Source organism: Chionomys nivalis, chromosome 2, assembly GCF_950005125.1.
Source record: "Chionomys nivalis chromosome 2, mChiNiv1.1, whole genome shotgun sequence".
NCBI classification, from domain to species: Eukaryota; Metazoa; Chordata; class Mammalia; order Rodentia; family Cricetidae; genus Chionomys; species Chionomys nivalis.
This window is the reverse complement of record NC_080087.1, coordinates 75,490,285-75,508,936: the sequence shown is the minus strand read 5'-3', so window position 1 is coordinate 75,508,936 and position 18,652 is coordinate 75,490,285. Positions and strand designations below refer to the sequence as shown.

Sequence of the window (18,652 nt, the reverse complement as noted above, 5' to 3'; positions counted from 1 at the left end):
AATGAGGAGCAGAAGGAGGGAGAACATGAGCAAGGAAATCAGGACCACGAGGGAGGCACCCACCCACTGTGACAGTGGAACTGATTTATTGTGAGCCCACCAAGGCCAGCTGGTCTGCGACTGAATAAGCATGGGTTGAAACTGGACTCTCTGAGCATGGCGGACAATGAAGGCTGATGAGAAGCCAAGGACAATGGCACTAGGTTTCGATCCTAATACATGAACTGGCTTTGTGGGTGCTTAGCCTGTTTAGACGCTCACCTTCCGGGACATAGATAGAAGACCTTCGTCTTCCCGCAGGGCAGAGAATTTGGACTGCTCTCCAGTATCAAGAGGGAGGGGGAATGGTGTGGGGGGAGGAGAAGAGGAGTGGGGATAGGGGGAGGGGACTGGGGGGAGGGGGCAATATTTGGAAGGAGGGGAGGGAAATGGGAAACGGGGAGCAGGTGGAAATTTTAATTAAAAAAAAAAAATCTTTAACTCAGGTTTCAGGAACTAAGGTTAAAGTTCTGGTGCTCGCTTCTAACCTCCATGGGTACCAATATGCACATGATGCATACACATGCATGCAGGCAAAATACTCATACACACAAAGTGGATAAATCTAAATTTTAAAAACTGATTAAAACGTGTTGATTATATTGACCCCGATTTGGGCTGATAAAGATGTTTGAGCTCAGTTGTGGCTTAAAATGAACACTCCAAAAAAGCAGTTTCTCATCACAAACCCAGGACTTGGGAGTGTACACAAGGCTGAGTCTTCAGATAGTCTTTACTGGTGCCACAGACCAGCCTGTTGGTCACTCAGACATGACTCCTGTCACAAAACATCACCATCACCACCTCAGGTAACAATACCGGCTCATCCTCATACTTCTTAGACTGGAGGTCTGGTCGGAGGCCAGCAACCTACTAGGAATATAGGTGGTCCAACGCCAGGTGGCCTCTTTCCCTTCTCTTTCCACTGTTAGCTTTGACTAGAGTTGAATTGGTTTTGAAACTATTTCTAAGTTTTTCTCATCACAGAACCTGCCATTTCTGTTGTGTTTCCCTCAACAGCGAGTAGTGCTCGGGTCCCTGCTATCTCATCATCCTGTTGGCACTGTGAGGTAGGTGCTGGGGAAGTCCACCCATCTCCTGTCTCCTTGCTGTAGGACCACTTGTTGTTCTGTGATGGCATTTCCACTCTCGCCCGGTTCCCATGAAGTATTTGCATATGCATTCTACAGAGTGAAATATCTGGTTTTCAAAAAAAGGTTTGCATTTGTCAGTATTCAAAACTCTTACCTTTCAGGTTAATCGATAAAAAGCTTTTCTTTTCCTTTTTGTTTTATAACAGGGTTTCTCTGTCACAGGCTGACCTCAAACTCCTGCACTCAAGCAGTCCTCCTGCATCAGCCTTCCAATTCTGTAATGACACCAGTACAGTCAGAGTATAGAGACAGGAACTACCATTGATCACTGGTGAGACTATAAATATGCATGGCTTTCCTAAAAGGTCTGGTGGTGATGTCAACAAGCGTAAAATCCCCACCTGATTAAATCTGTCCACTGGACATTGTCATGAGCACAGCTGTAGTCCCCAAAGCTTCCTGTAATGAAGACCCAATAGCACCAAATGTGTGTGTGTGTTTAACAGTAAGATCTTTACAGACGTTAAGCGAAAATAAGGCATTGGGGGGAGGGTGTTAACCTGAAATGCATCAAGAAGAGAAGGAAATTTGCATGACAGAGAGACACTAGATACCTGCTCCCAATGGAAAGACCATCTGAAGACAGCAAGGCAGCCTCCTCGGCCATCCGAATAAGGAGAGTTCAAAATTGGGAGACTCCAGGCTGCAGAACTTTAGGATGTTAATTTCTGTTGCTTCAGCAACCAATTCTGTGGTAGTTACAGCAACCGTAGCTAGCTGATGCACGAATATAGGTATCTGTTATCAATAAGAATGCAATGGCTGAAGATTTGCAAAACTACTCCAGTCCCTGAGGTAAATCGTGTTAGTCCAGTTGCTGTTGGTTGGCCGTGGTTCTGGGTCCTGTGGACAATGAGAGAGCAAAGCAGGCTCAGGTCAGCCTCTTAGCACTGGCATTTTCACAGGAGACAGGCGTGTACTAGGGGACTTCTGTGAAGAGTGGATGACTGAGTTCTAATCTGAGGGGCTCAGTAGAGGAGGCTGGCTCTCTGTGGAGCAGAGGCCCTGCCATAGAAGGAGCGTGGTAGCAGGAAAAGAAGTCCTGGTGAGCTAGAGTGGGGAGCATCTGAGAGAGGAGAGGGAGGCTGGAATGGGGAGACATAGGAATCTCCAAAAGAGCCATACCACAGATTGACGATGTTAAGGCACACCAAATCATACAAGAATTTCTCAGTCCTATAGGAATATTTTCTTCCTTCTCCTTTTTAAAATAGTTTTCCCAGTTCTCTACAGTGACCTAACATTAGGGGTAGGAATGGGGGATACTTTAAATATTGAGATTGGGAGTAAAATAGAGATATTTATATAAATGTGCTCTTCCATCAAGAACCCTGAAAATGCATGCCAAGAGTTTCGGTCACAGTATAAAGTACATACTTAACATCAAAAAAAAATAATAATAATAATTATATGGAAACTGTATTCTTTTAAACACTGCCTGGCCCATGATCTCCAGCCCCTTATTGGCTACCTCTCATATATTATTTTAACCCATCTCCATTAATGTGTACTGCCACTTGACTGTGGCTAACCAACATGAGTCTAACCAGCATCCGTCTCGGAGAGGAGAGCCATGGCGTCTGCCTGACTCTCCTATCTTTCTCCCAACATTCTGTTTGGTCTACTCCACCTATCTAAGTTGCTGTCCAATCAAAAGGCAAAGGCAGTTTCTTTATTTGACCAATGAAAGTAACACATAGACAGAAGGACCTCCTACTCCATTGATCCATAACCAGGCTGGCTAGAAGAGATTCACCTGCCTCTGCCTCCTGAGTGATGATGGGATTAAAGGCATTCACCATCCTGCACAACTGTGCCCTGTCCTTTACCTCAAGAGAAATGTCCTAGGACTTTCCTTCAAAATTTCCTCTGCACAAGGCTCCTCCTGAGAATGCCCATCCTCTGGATTCACTCTACTACCAACCTTAGTCCTGGTCTTACCAGGACAAATCTGAAACTCTGTCTAGACCCATCCTACAGAAGAAGAAATTAAAAGTCCTGAACAGGACAGTGATTGAGTGATGTTCCCTGCACACTACCTGTGCTGAACGTATCAGGGAAGTTCTTATGGGTTCTTGACCTTGCTTGCTTTACCTCTAGACATGATACTACAGTTCATCCAGTGATCTTCAGGGGATGTTAGCAGGGCACATTCTCAACGCACTGAGAATTTTTTCCCTGAGCAGACTGACTTCCATCTTTGTGCCTGCTAACCTTGAACTCCCTCCCTAAACCCTTTTCTGACCTTACTGTATCCTTCCTTTGTCTGAGAACACCTTTATGCATGGGTATCATGAATTTCGCCTCCCTCCAGTCCTCTCTCATAGAGGAAGACTTGACTACAACCAAGGGGTCATCTAGGAAAGAACAAAGATGACCCAGGAAAATCAGAGAAGACTTGTGCAAACCCAACACATAATAGTAAAATGTTGTCCTGAAATATAGAATGAATGATCCCATAGTCCTTTCAAAGACATACAGGTCACCTCTTAATCAACACTGAGCACACGAAACTCTTCACTCAATGGTTCCTGGGCCTCTCTTCTGGATCATTAATTTGACTGGTGACATTAGTGATAAAGGATTGATCTTCATTCCTAGTCATCACTCAGACTGCCTCTTTCCAGCCCTCACAGACATCTCTGTCAACTACTTGCAGTAATTAAGTAAATACCATCTTCCCAGAGCATTGAGAACACAGGGTAGGCTGGGTGCTCAGCTAGGTCTCTGTATCACATGGTCTCATAGGCAGGATGGAGGCTCCCTCTTTGGTGCTGACAGACCCAAGGCAAGGACACAGCAGGTGTCAGCCCTGGAATGAGTCATTGTGCTCTGAGGGCATGGGGATGCTTATCAGCCTTGTTGCTCAATATGTTGCTTGGAGAAGAAACATAAAGGGAAGTTGAGTGAGATGCAGGGCAACACTGAGAGTGGACGGGATTGAGCATTGATTTGGACTCGAACCCCACCACTCACAACCCATTGGATCCTGTAACAGTGCTCCTGTCTGAGAAGAATCTCAGAGCAGAAAGAGGAAGAAGAGTACAGCCTGAGATCTGTGTTGGAGCTGAGATTCTTCTCCTCCGAGGGAGAACAATAAGTGAGAAGACTGATGGAGTTCTCTGTGCTTCTCTGCAAGAGGTGTACCCTCTGGGAGGGGCTTCTGCTCACAGGTAATGGTACCTACTCTCTGACTCTGTTGGAAGGGGAACTTAGAAGCAGGCTGGAGTCTCCTAAAGAGACCAAGATGTTGAGAGGAGACTCAAGGTTTCTGTGTGAACTCGCGGAGAAGAAAGTACAGTGAGGGACAGAGGCTCAGCAGTCTGAAGCTCTCAGAGGACAGGAGGTGATGATGGTAAGAGAAAAGCCTGTAGCACATCATATTCACAGTGAATTTCATTGGATGTAATGTTCTAAAGACAGCTGTTCCCAACTGTGACAGTATAGCCCTCCAAAAAGAAATCAAACAGGGGAGGGCTAATGAAATGTTTCAGTGTGTGAAGATATGGTAACCTGAAACTAATCCTCTGCTCCCACACAGTAGACTGAGAGAACAGATTTTTGCAGGCTCTATCTTAAATCTACATAGGAGCTCTGGTTAGAATTCACATATACACGCCCTGGAACATGTGGCCTCACACAGATTTGGGGCATACATCTTCAGATGTACACATGAAGACACCAGCCTGCACAAATGCACACATATATTTAAATTAGTAAATCTAAAATCACTTATTTCACACTGAAATATAAGTACTGTCATAAGTTCCAAACTTAGGAACTATGAAGAGAAATCCATAGAGGCACATTCCTCTTTCCTCCTTCCATTTTTCCTTTATTTGTGTCTGAATCTCTTCCAGGACCTGAACTTTCCAAAAAATTCAGAATAATATTGCCTTTACAAGTCCCTGGTTCTGAACTGGCAGTTCTGCTTCAGCCCTTAATCCCAGCACTCGGGAGGCAGAAGCAGGTGATCTCTGTGAGTTCAAAGCCAGCCTGGTCTACATAGCAAGATCCAGGACAGGCAAAGCTACACAGATAAACCCTGTTTCAAAAAAGCAAAAATACAAAATAAAAAAGTCCTGGTTTTCAAACCTGATGTCAGCATATCCAATGAGAAACCCTGGGTTGATTAGAATCACAAAGGGATCAGAGAAAAAATCAGAAAGTGTGGAGTCTCCAGAGGAGGAGTTCAGAGAGGCATTGCTCCTCATACCAAATAATCTACGTGAGGAGGGATGATGGACATTGAGGGGGAACTAGGAATGCACTTGAGCGGAGAATTCCTGAGAAAGTAAATGACACACTCTGACACTCTAAATCAAGGAAAATCATGGTGCTAATGTATACCAAGAGGGTGGGCACAGTCCTATTTACACACCAAAATGAGAGATGATTCTACCTCTTTAATATTGGTGCTTTTTCTCGATTCTCTTCTAGCCTCCCTTTTAACCTCCTGGTACCTGTCTTCCACTGCCAGTGTGAACATTGAATTATTGCCAACTCCAGTGGCTGAAGGAGATAACGTCCTTTTCCTTGTCCACAATCTGCCAGAGGATATTATAGACATTACCTGGTTCAAAGGGCTGGGAAAAGAGAAACAACGAATTGCACTGTATGTACCGCATAGGAATTTAAGTATGCCAGGTCCTATGCACAGCGGGAGAGAGATAATATATCACAATGGATCCCTGCTTCTTGAAAAGGCCACCCAGAAGGATGTTGGATTCTATTCTCTACGAACCTATACTAGAGGAAGAAAATTTGTATCAACAATACCCATGTACCTCCAAGTGCACGGTAAGTGATTCATTGAGAATTCTGTGAGATAGGTGAGGTTCATTTCACTGGACACATACAGGAGAGTGGTCTCTGCTTACCTTCCTTCCCTGTGCATTGTATCCCCATGGTGGGGTTTAAACATTTAATGTGGGAAACAAATGGTGGAGAATAATAACAATAGATCAGGATCCTTCATTTGACTTCACTTAGACACAGGTGGATGTATGGTAGGTAACTCTGCCAAAGATAAAGCCTCTGTCTAGAGTCTAGAGATTCTCACAGGTTTGTTTTCTTGAGAAAGACTTTGAGGGAATTAGCATTGTACCTGGTGGAGGAAAACATAGAATCCTCAGAGATGTGAGCACCAGGACGCCCTGGCTCAAGACTTCTGTCCCAACTCAACTCCAGGTGTCCATGAGGAGCATTTTCTAAGTGTAGGATTTTAGCTTTCAGATGGCAGGGAAGAGTGCCTCCTGGTAGTTGAAAACTTGTGAAGTGAGGGATTAGAGAGTGCATTGTCCTGAGAGCCTTGGCTGGGTTTCATCCCTTGGCCATCTTCTTCAGAGAGTCAGTAGGGAAACATAGCTCAACAGGTGGCCAGGCCATTAGCTAACTGTCCTGTTGGGCATATGAGATTTCACATGAAAGTTGTGGTCCCCAAGGAGAGGGACTCAGGACACAGATTCTTCTTACAAGGGCCTGTCCTCTAGGTCCAACTGGGGGAATTCTCTCCTTCAGGCAAATGGCTACAGGCTATACTGATCTAACAGCTTTGCAGACATGAGCTGTAGTTCCCATGGTGAACACCAGGGATGTCATCAGGATACACAATGAACAGCCAGAAAAATATTTGCCTAAACCGGGAACTATCCTAGAAACCTGGTTCCACTCATTTTTACAGACCAGAAAATATCTGTCTCAACATTCTCAGAGCTACGGGCTATTTAATGTGTCTGCCACACTGCCAGGAGACCATGTTTTCTTCCCACTTCATGTGTTTCCTTTGGAAAACCCATGGTATCCAAGGGGAATCAACTAGATAGAGGTTCAAGGTCTCTCAGAAAGACCATTGATCACATGGGCAATTCCATTATACAGTTCAGCAAACAGAGGAAGTGGGAGAATCATGTCAAAAATCATCCACAGGTTGAAGGATCTCACAGACTTCTCTCCAGAATCATCTCCTCCCACACAGCAAGATGTGAGACTCATGACAAATGACACATCCTGTGCCTTTGACCTCGGTCAGAACCTAGTCTGATAGTCAGTCTAGGGAGAATAGATTCATTTTTTTTCTGCACACATCAAACACCTGGTCCCTTTGTACCTCAGGGCAGTTTTGTCACCTTCTTGCTGAGAGCAAATTCCAGGTTTCCAGAGCATTGAAAATGAGGCAGATTGGATGCCCAGCTGGGTTTCTTTGTCACACAGTTATGCAGATTTTCCATTTTGCAAGCTGCCAGAGCCTAGACCAGCACACAGCAGAGTGCAATTCCTGAATCAGCTCCAATTATCTCTCCTCACAGGGATGGTCAGTAGCCTTGACTCTCACTCTGTTCTAGGGGAGAGAAACACCAGGAGATAATGGGAAAGGAACGTGGGGCAGCACTGAAACCACAAGGGCAGTGTTTTGAAAACAGACCCACCCTCAGCCCATGAGACTCTGGGAGGAGCTCCTTTCTGGAAGAGGCTCAGCTGAGAAAGGGGAAGGACAGCAGAACTTAGGAGCTGTGGTGGAGCAGAAGTTCCTCATAGAGACAGATCAGATGACTGAGACAATGGAGGTCCTCTCTGTACTCCTCTGAAAAAGGTCACCACATGCCAGGGCTTCTTCTCACAGATGACAGTGTGTGCGAGGAGGGACTGACATACTGTGGAGTCTCCTGAGTGGCACAAGGACATGAGAGGAGCCTCAGTGTTCGTAGGGAGAGAGGCTCAGCATTAAGATATCCTCATCGAATATTGAACAGTAAGAATTGGGGAGACATCATTCTTCCATCAAGTTCTTATTCATGACCACAATATTCTGAGGACTGATGCTCTCAGCTTGATGGTCTGAATAAAAATTGAAGCTGGTGTGGATCACTAACATGATCCAACGTATACAGGCATTTTCTTCATTGTCTGACAAACTCAGACAAATGAACAGAAGAAAGCCAAGACAGAAGAAAGCTTCTTATTATGATGTCCTAGTTTGAGTGGACTTGAAGAAAAAAAAACCTGAAAGATGAATTCTGTTGTTGGCTACAGGCCCAAAAGGAACAGAGCAGCAACAAAGCCAGAGAGTGAAGACACATGGTCTGTAGGGGAATAGGTTGGGCATGCATCGCCACAGCACTAATCTGCTCTAAGTGTGAGCAGTCATCTGTAAACTTGGTTGGACAGGGAGAAACTCACATAGAAACATAGGCTGAGCAAGGAACACAGCTGCTCATGACAGAAGGCCTTATCTAAGTCAAATACAACACTTCCAGTTTTGATGGATCTCTCTCTTCCTTCTAGCTTTCCTTTGGAAGTGCGGACGCCTTGCTACCTTTGGCCAGACCACTATTGAATCAGTGCCACCCAGCATTGCTGAAGGGGGAAGTGTTCTTCTACTCGTTCACAATCCACCAGAGAATATTTTAGGCTTTGTCTGGTTCAAGGGAATGGCTGATTTCAAGAATATTGTGGCCACCCGGTTTATACAAGATATGAAAGCAACTCTGTGGGGACCTGCATACAGTGGCAGAGAGACATTGCACAGTGATGGATCCCTGCTGCTTCACGGTGTCACTCAGAAAGACTGTGGATTGTACATTTTAAAAATTATGAGAACAGATAAGAGAAGTGAATACACGCAAGTGCAACTCCAGGTGGACAGTAAGTGATTCTCTGTGATTGTTCAGTGCTGGGTGGGGCTTAGACACACAGGACTGCCATGGCTGGCCTAGCATCTCTTCTGGGTCCTCATGTTGAGGTTTGAGTACTTAGCGAAGGACATACTGGTAGAGCCAAATGGCCATAGATCAGCTTTCGTCATCTGACTCCTCCTGCATCAAGAAAGACCTTGATGGAAAATAACTCAGCCTAAGATGTCAGAGTCAGCCCACTCTCTTGGAGCTCTAGACTAGGGAGCACTGAATACTGTCATCTATCAACACTGGAGCGAAGTCACCCAGGAGAACATTTTTCTATTATTCTTCTCTTAATTCTTTCAAAACTGATAGGGAACAATGGTGTTAGAATCCCATCTCAAACTGTGATATTTATTAGCTTACAACTGAGATTTTCATAACTAAAATCGAGGACCTGGTACAGAGACCATGGTGGAGTGCTGTCTATTGGCTTGCTCTTCTGGCTTGCTCAATCAGCTCTCTTATGTCACCCAGGAGTCCCAGCCCAGGGCTTAAACTGACTGAATTGTCTAAATTCTTACATCGGCCCCAGTTTAAAAACTGTACTAAAGTTATGCCCAAAGGCCAATTTGGTGGTGGCATTTTCAATTGAGTTCTTTTTTTCAAAAATGATTGTAGCTGGTGTCTAGTTGATATAAAAACTATCACCCTAGTGTCCACGCCTTTAATGAATGAAGCCTGCTTTGAAGATCAGACTGCTCCAACCCCCATATAGTCCCAAAACTAAGGGCTGTATGGCACAACAGGAATTGCAACAATAAGGTGAAGTCAGGGGTTGAATGTTGCAAAAAAAAAAAAAAAAACCAGAAGAAAAAACCTAGAAAGTGAAAGTTCCAGGCCTATTGAGCTCAGGGGAGGCATCATCTTAAATATCGGTGTTCATGAGTCTGTACAGAATCTGACTAAGGGCAGTGAGGGAGCAGCCATGTAGACACCCAAAGAGACTGTTCCATGAGGAGGACATGACACACTCAGGGGCACTGGTGGAAAGAAGGAGGTCATGTTTCAGCCCTGCTTTAAGAGGAAGAGATACACACATACCTGAAACTCTAGGTTGAGTGATGAATCCATCTGATCAGGATGGAGGTCACCATCTTTTCACAAAGCACAGTGATCCCTATGTGATGACTTTTTTTCTCTTTTCCCTCCCAGGTCCCCATTCTCAGTTCTGCAACCCCTTCACTTCTTCCCGACTCATGGTCCAACCAGTGCCTCGCTATGCAGCTGAAGGGGAAGACGTAGTTCTCCAAGTTTATAATCTTCCAGAAGATCTGAAAGCCTTTTACTGGCACAAGGCAACATATAGAACTCCAGTCCTTAAAATTGTAAAATACACCAGAGCCACAAATTCCAAATCCTGGGGACCCAAACAAAGAATAAAAAAGACAGGATACAATAATGGATCTCTGATACTCCAGGATCTCACTGAGAAAGATGCAGGAGTCTACACACTAACAGTTTTAAAAAAAGATTTCAAAATTGAAAGACTATACGTGGAATTTTATGTAAAGAGTAAGTGACTCTCTATGGTCTCCAACTGCTTGAAGTTCTGATCCCACTTCATACACTAACCTGTCAGGATTGGATTGTGCCTGACCTCTCCTCCACTGCATTGTGCCCCCCCACCCACTGGGGTTTGGGTTTCTACTGCAGGACACACATGGGGTAGACAAACTGTAATAGATCAGAACCCCACACTTGCCTTTCCATACAGAATGGAGGAACTGTGCTCTGTAAACTCAGCCCCAGGATGTCAACTGTAGCTCTCACCATGCACATGTCCTCAGAAAGAGGGGGTCAGGTAGTCCCTGAATAGTTCAACCATGGGGTCCTCACAGAGGCTGTCAGCCTGGACTCCAAAACATTGCCTCTGGCTGGACAGTACGTGACAGTGGAAAGTTTATGTCACTGTTTTGGTTAGATTTCCTGTTACAACCAACAAGGAACAAGGCTTTACTGACTGTCCCATTGAGTGTAGAATAAGCTGTTTACTGCCATGAGAGATGCAGTTGGGTAGGTCACCTGAGCAACTCATTCTGAGGCTCAGTGGGCAGGTGTCTGGGCCATTAGCCTGTTGCTCTGATGGGCTGATGAGACTTCACAGGGAGGTCAAGGCACAAAGGGAAGAAACTGAGGAGGCAGCTGCTCCAGATCCCTCACCCTGAGGGGTCCAACCTAGGGAATTCTCTTCTGCAAGTAAACAGTAGCAGATGCTGCTAATGTGAGCTCCCCCACCCCAAGTTCAGATCATTGCTCATAACTAAGTTCAACTCATGAACACAGCAATGACCAGGCATTATGTGTTCTATTATAGGGAAACTGAGAAACAGGAAACTATGCCTAAATCTGGGTAAAACAGTTCCTGAGTGGCAAATCCAAACCAAAATTATGTCTATAGTCACAGCTCCAAATTCTGCCTGCTGGATGTTTTAGAAAATGTGAACTGATGGGCTGGAGAGATGGCTCAGCCGTTAAAGTCTAGGCTCACAACCAAAAATATAAAGAAAATGTGAACTGAAGAGGGTCTGGTTTACTGTGTGGACTACTGTCATTTGGTATTCTCCTCTGTTTCTTCACAGAGAATGTGACACAGCCCTTTGTGCAAATCACTGACACCACTGTCACAGGAGGTACATCTGTGATCTTCACCTGCATTTCACCTGACACTGATGTCTCCATCCGTTGGATCTTCAATGAGAAGAATCTTCAGCTCACAGAGAGGATGACTCTGTCTCCTACAAAGTGTGGACTCAAAATAGATCCTGTCATGAGTGAGGATGCTGGAGAGTATCGGTGTGAGGTTTCCAACCAAGTCAGTTCAAAGACCAGTCACCCAGTTTCCTGGGGCCATCATAAGTGAGTGACCGCTGCTCTCATCCCACACCAGAGTATAGATATTTCTTTATCAATGGGGTACAAAATGGAGACACACTATGTGTTGAAAATGATTAGTTACTACTCAGATACAGCCAGTATGGTGACTCATACCTATAATACTGGGATACATGTGTGTACAAGGAAAGACCAGGAATAAAAGTGATGTTGTCTTAAAAGGAAAATAAAGACATCAATATGATAAACAAAAATCCAAAGACTTTAAGAACTTTTGTTATGGGTCAAATATATTGCGATCCCTCAGAACTCATAGGAACTAATTTCAGGAGCCCTCAAACTTTGGATGCTTGGAGTCTGCTTAGAAAAATGGTGCATTGTTTTCATTGAGAAAAACACCCTCTTGTTTCTCTTTAACTCACCTAAATCCAGTGCTGCCTGCACACCATTTATCCATGTGAAGTGAGAAAGAGTGAAGACAGGAGAATGCACTGTCCATGATTTACTGTGGACATCGCTGGTTTCTAAATGCACAGATGTAGCATCCTTCACCTAAGGGCAGATCACACACTTTTCACCTTGAATGTGGCATTCACAGTGGGACCTTGCACCTAAGCCTTCTTTCTTGTTGATGTGTATTTCTTTCCTTTTACATTTTCTCATATTACATCACCAGCACAGTTCCCCTCTCCCCCCCTCTCCCCAGACCTCATTTCACCTCTACCTCAGATCCACTCATCTTTGCCTTTAAATAATGAGCAGGCTTCCAGGGGTATCTACAGAACATGGCATAGCAAGTTCTATTAAACTTGCCACCATCCCTCATATCAGAGCTGGGAATGGCAATCCTGTAGGAAGAAAATGGTCAAAGAGCATGCAAAAGAGTCAATGATGTCTTCCTATTCTACCTTTAAGAGTTCCAGAAGAATAGCCATCTGCATATCCATAAATTATATACTAAAGCCCTAGCTCAAATCCATATAGGGTCAAAGATTATCACCTCGGTCTCTGTGATTCTTTATAAACCATGCTTAATTGTTTTTGTGTTCCATGTGTTCATGGTGTCCTTGACTCATCTGGTTCCATCAATCCTTCCTTCCTCTATTCTATGGGATTCCCCAGGCGCTGCCAAGTGTTTGGCAGTAAGTCTACGCATTTGTTCCCATATGTTGCTGGATGATGCCTCACTGATGAATTTTAGGCTGAACACTGATCTAGTAGTATAACAGAAAATCATTAGTAATCATTTTATTGAAATGTTTTTCCAGTCATGTTTGATTCTATCCTGAATTTCTTCAGTGTCCAGTCTCCGGTTCCTGGCCATCCCAGGCAGTATCAGGTCAGGTCTTCCTCTCAAAGCATGAACTTTAATTTGGACCAGCCATTTGTAGACCAATCCCACAAAATCTGTTCCCCCATTACCCCAGTTTCAGGAAGAATAGATTGTAGGTCAACTATTTCGTGACTGGATTGTTGCCCCAGTCCTACTGCTCGTTGTCGAAGATGGCTGGTTCAGGTTTCCTATGCCTCACTACTAGGATTCTTAGGGTCACTCTTGTAGATTCCAGAGAGATTCAACTGTAGTACACTTCCAAATCACTCCCAAAATGCCCCACCATTCCAGTCCTATGGGGTTTGATGCGTGTGATTTAAGCTTTAGTAATGTTTCTTTTACAAAGGTACATACCCTTGTATTTGGTAGATTTTAGAATTGAGACTTCATCTTAATGGATTTTATTCTTCATGGATTCAGATGAAACGTCCTTTATCTCTTTTGATTAATTTTAGTTTGAAGTCTATTTGGGTAGCTATTAGAATAGCTACACCAGCTTATTTCTAAAATCCATTTGATTGGAAATTTTTTTCCAGACCTGCTGGTACCCTCTGCATACTGTTGAACTCACAATACAATCACTGCTGCTCACACAACTGAAGGTGAGAATAATCTTTCTTCTTTTAGTTTTTTAAGACACAGTTTCTCTGTGCAGCCCTGTGATGTGGGAAGGCCTTCTATATATGTGTTGCTTTAATTGGTTAATAAAGAAGCTGTTTTCAGCCAATGGCTTAACAGAATAGTCAGACTGGAAGAGATATAGAGACAGAGCAGGCAGAGTCAGTGAAACACCAAATGTGTTGCTTTTATTGGTTAATAAATAAAGAAACTGCTTTGAGCCTAAAGCAGGGCAGAACAGAGCTAGGCTGGGAAAACTAAACTAACTGCTAGAAAAAGAAGGCTGATCAGAGAGGTGCCACATAGCCGCCAGAGGGGAATGACACAAATTGCCAGTTAGAACCTTGCCTGTATTCCACAAGCCTTGTAGTAAAATATAAAATAATAAAAATGTGTTAATTCTAGATCTAACAACTAGCTATCAATATGCTTAAGTAATTGACCAAGCAGTGATTTTAACAATATAGTTTCTGAGTGATTATTTTGGGAGTCTGGGCAGTCAGGAACAAACAAGCAGCCTCCTACAACAGCCTTGGCTATCCTGGGCATGACACTATTACTGAGGCTGGCCTCAAACTCATAGAGACCCACATGCATCTGCCTCCTGATTGCTTGGATTAAAGGCGTGTGACACCACTTCTCACTGTTACATTTATTATTAATGTACCAGGGAATGACAGTAGAAGTAAAAAAGAGAAAAGATTTTTAACTTTTATCATTTTAAAGAAACTTTTACTGATAAAAAGTGGTAACTGTGGTTGATAGGCATACACCCTCAGAGCTATAAAGCTATCCACTAAAGCTTACTGTTGCATATACATGGTGGGAGAGAGACAATGTGTACCAATAGATCTTTGCTACTTTGAACAACATCCAGATAGATACATGATTTTTAAAATGTTTTATTTCATTTTATTTTATTTCTTGCCCACATTAGGGTTTGGACAGTCGGTTCAGAACACACCCAGTTGATGTACATTATGTACACTATCATATCATCTGCAAATAACAAAAGTTTGACTTCTTTCTTTCCAATTCAAACCCCCTTGATCTCCTTATGTTGTGTTATTGCTATGCTAGAACTTCAAGCACTATGTTGAAGAGATATGGAGAGAGTGGAGAACCTTGCCTTATTCCTGATTTTACTGGAATGGCTATGAGTTTCTCTCCATTTAATTTGATGTTAGCTGTCGGCTTGCTGTATATTGCTTTTATTATAGTTAGGTATGAACCTTGTATCCCTAATCTCTCCAAGACCTTTATCATAAAAGGGTATTGAATTTTGTCAAATGCTTTCTCGGCATCTAATGAAATGATCATATGGTTTTTTTTTTCCTTCAGTTTATTTATATGACGAATTACATTGATAGATTTTCATATGTTGAACCAGCCCTGCATCTCTGGGATGATGACTACTTGATCATAATGGATAATTTTTTATGTGTTCTTGGATTTGGTTTGCCAGTATTTTATTGAGAATTTTTGCATCAATGTTCATGAGTGAGATTGGCCTGTAATTCTCTTTCTTGGTTGAGTCTTTGTATGGTTTTGGTATCAGGGTAACTGTAGCTTCATAAAAAGAGTTTGGCAATGACTCTTCTGTTTCTATTTTGTGAAATACATTAAGGAGTATAGGTATTAATTCTTCTTGGAAGTTCTGGTAGAATTCTGCATTGAAATCATCTGGTCCTGGGCTTTCTTTTTTTTTTTTTTTTTTTTTTTTTTTTTGGTAAGGAGGTTTTTGATGACAGCTTCTAACTCCTCATGACATAAAGGTCTATTTAAATTGTTCACCTGGAGTGAGTCGCCATGATTCTCCCACTCCAGACAGACGCAGGTTAAGATCTTTCCTGCATTATGGATCCAAGCCTGTTGAGAGACCGAGAACTCTTCAAAAAAAGAGCTCTTTCCACCCCTGTGGTAGAAAAACGTTCTGTGCCTTCTGAGTTGCCCTCTGCCTCATCCAAGAAGAAGAAAGCAAAAGTCGAACATGGAGGGACATCAGGCTCTAAACAAAATGCAGATCATAACAATGGATCATTTAACTTGAAAGCACTATCTGGAAGCTCGATATAAGTTTGGTGTTCTTGCTAAGATCGTGAATTACATGAAAACACGGCACCAGCGAGGAGATACATATCCTTTAACTCTAGAAGAGATTTTAGATGAGACACAACACTTAGATATTGGACTAAAGCAGAAACAATGGCTAATGACTGAGGCTTTAGTCAACAATCCCAAAATTGAAGTAATAGATGGGAAATACGCTTTCAAGCCAAAGTACAACCTGAAAGAAGGCCCTCCTCAGGCTTCTGGATAACCATGACCAGCGAGGGTTAGGAGGGATCTTATTAGAAGACATAGAAGAAGGGCTTCCTAATTCCCAGAAAGCTGTCAAGGCTTTAGGGGACCAGATACTTTTCGTAAATCGTCCTGATAAGAAGAAAATACTTTTCTTCAATGATAAAAGCTGTCAGTTTTCTGTGGATGAAGAGTTCCAGAAACTGTGGAGGAGTGTCACTGTGTATTCAATGGATGAGGAAAAAATTGAAGAGTATCTGAAACGACAGGGTATTTCTTCCATGCAGGAATCTGGACCAAAGAAAGTGGCCCTATTCAGAGAAGGAAAAAGCCTGCTTCACAGAAGAAGCGACGGTTTAAGACACATAACGATCATTTGGCTGGAGTGCTGAAGGATTACTCGGACATTACCCCTGGCAAATAGGGAACGTTTTTATCCTCAAACAAGGTGACAGACCCAGTCAAGATCTTTTGTGATGCTTAGGATCTGAAGACTTTCTGCCTTCTCATCTGCTCCTCGGGACTGAGAGGAGCATTCAGTTTACACAACAGGAGCAGATTACCAAACCCAGCTATTGTCGCCCAGCAGGCTATTGGGAGCGCTTCCTGTTAACTCCTGGGTTGGTTGGTTTTATTTTTCTAGAAGGACACTTAGCATGGCACGCGGGTGTCTTTGCTATTTATCTTGACTCCATGTTTTCTGTTGCTTTAGAACAAGTTGGCAGGTAGTGCTGAATGCAATATTTCTTTATTCCAAGAGAAAATATTTATAATAAACGTTTGTTTGTAGGAGGAAAAAAAATAAATTGTTCACCTGTTCTTGATTTAATTTTGGTATATGGTATTTATCAAAAAAAATGTCCATTTCTCTCACATTTTCCAATTTTGTGGCATAGAGGCTTTTGTAGTAAGATCTAAGGATTCTCCAAATTTCCTCTGTGTCTGTGGTTATGTCCCCCTTTGCATTTCTGATCTTGTGAATCTGGTGTTCTCTCTCTGCCATTTGATTAGTTTGGATAGGGGTTTGTCAATCTTCTTGATTTTTTCCAAGAACCAGCGTTTTGTTTCATTGATTCTTTGGATTGTTTTCTGTGTTTCTATTTTGTTGATTTCAGTCCTCAGTTTGATTATTTCCAGTATTCTACTCTTCCTGGGTGAGTCTGATTCTTTTTTTTTTCTAGAGCTTCAGGTGTGCTGTTAAGTCTCTAATGTAAGCTTTCTTTATTTTCTTTATGTGGGCACTTAGTACTATGACTTTCCTCTTAGCACTGCTTTCATAGTGTCCCATAGGTTTGGGTATGTTGTTCTTTATTTTAATTAAATTCAAAGAAGACTTTAATTTCTTTCTTAATTTCTTCCTTAACCCAGGGGTGGTTCAGTAGTTGACTGTTCAATTTCCATGAGTTTGTAGACTTTCTGTGGTTAGAATTGTTGTTGAATTCTAACTTTGTTCCATGGTGATCCAATAGTACACAGGTGGTTACTACAATTTCCTTGTATCTATAGATGTTTGCTTTGTTGCCAATTATGTGATCAATTTTTGAGAAAGTTCCCTGAGATGCTGAGTAGAAGGTATATTCTTTTCTGTTTGGGTGGAATGTTCTATAGATGTCTGTTAAGTCCTTTTGGTTCGTTACATCTGTTAGTTTTTTTATTTCTCTGTTGAGTTTCTGTCTGGTTGTCCTTTCCATTGGTGAGAGAGGATTGTTGAAATCTCCTACTATTAGAATGTGGGGTTTGATGTATGCTTTGAGTTCTAGTAATGTTTTCTGACATGTGTAGGTGCTTTTATATTAGGGGTGTAGACATTCAGGATTGAGACTTCCTCCTGATCAATTGTTCCTGTTATGAGTATAAAGTGTCCTTCTCCATCTCTTCTGATTGATTTTAGTTTGAAATCAATCTTGTTAGATATTAGTATAGCCACACCTGTTTGTTTCTAAGGTCCATTTGATTGGAAAACCTTTTCTCAACCCTTTACTCTGAAGTAGTGTCTGTCTTTGAGTTTGAGGTGTGTTTCTTGTAAACAGCAGAATGTTGGATCCTGTTTTCGTATTCATTCTCTTAATCTGTGCCTTTTTATAGGTGAATTGAGTCCATTGATATTAAGTGATATTAATGACCAGTAGTTGGTAACTCTGGTTATCTTTTTTTGCTGGTAGTATTTGTCTGTTTCCCTTCTTTGAGTTGTGCTGGTGGAGGATTGTCAGATGTCTATGTTATTATAAGTGTTTTGAGTTTCCTTGGTTTGTGGTTTTCTTTCTAGTATTTTCTTTAAGGCTGGGTTTGTGGCTACGTATTGTTTAAATATATTTTTGTCCTGGAATATCTTACTTTCTCCATCAATGGTATATTCAAGCTTTGCTGGGTATAGTAGTCTGGGCTTGCATCCATGATCTCTTCGTGTCTGCAGCACATCTATCCAAGACCTTCTGGCTTTCATGGTTTCCATAGAGAAGTCATGTGTAATATTCATAGGTTTCATTTTATATGTTATTTGACCTTTTTCCTTTGCAGCTCTTAGTATTCTTCTTTATTCTGTATGTTTTGTGTTTTGATTATTGTATGGTTGTTGTGCTTTCCTTTCCCTTTAAGGGACAAGCCACGCCCACTCTGACCTGCCCACGCCATCTGACCTCTGACCTGCCTGCGCCATCTTGTCTCTCCTTCTGTTTCTTCAGCGTGGCCGCGCTCTC

At 42.6% G+C, this 18,652-nt stretch overlaps 1 protein-coding gene and 1 pseudogene across 1 annotated transcript in view; both read left to right on the top strand.

Moving 5' to 3' along the window:
• LOC130868631 (carcinoembryonic antigen-related cell adhesion molecule 5-like) overlaps positions 1–11,732 on the top strand; it is an 87,828-nt gene extending 76,096 nt beyond the window's left edge. Inside the window, exons 7-9 of the mRNA XM_057760785.1 lie at positions 8,621–8,837; positions 10,025–10,384; positions 11,452–11,732. Of these exons, the coding sequence (XP_057616768.1) occupies positions 8,621–8,837; positions 10,025–10,384; positions 11,452–11,732 (858 nt within the window). The remainder of the gene's footprint in view (positions 1–8,620; positions 8,838–10,024; positions 10,385–11,451) is intronic.
• A 3,780-nt stretch (positions 11,733–15,512) lies between these two features.
• Positions 15,513–16,411, top strand: LOC130869357 (general transcription factor IIE subunit 2-like; annotated as a pseudogene).
• Positions 16,412–18,652: the final 2,241 nt, after the last annotated feature.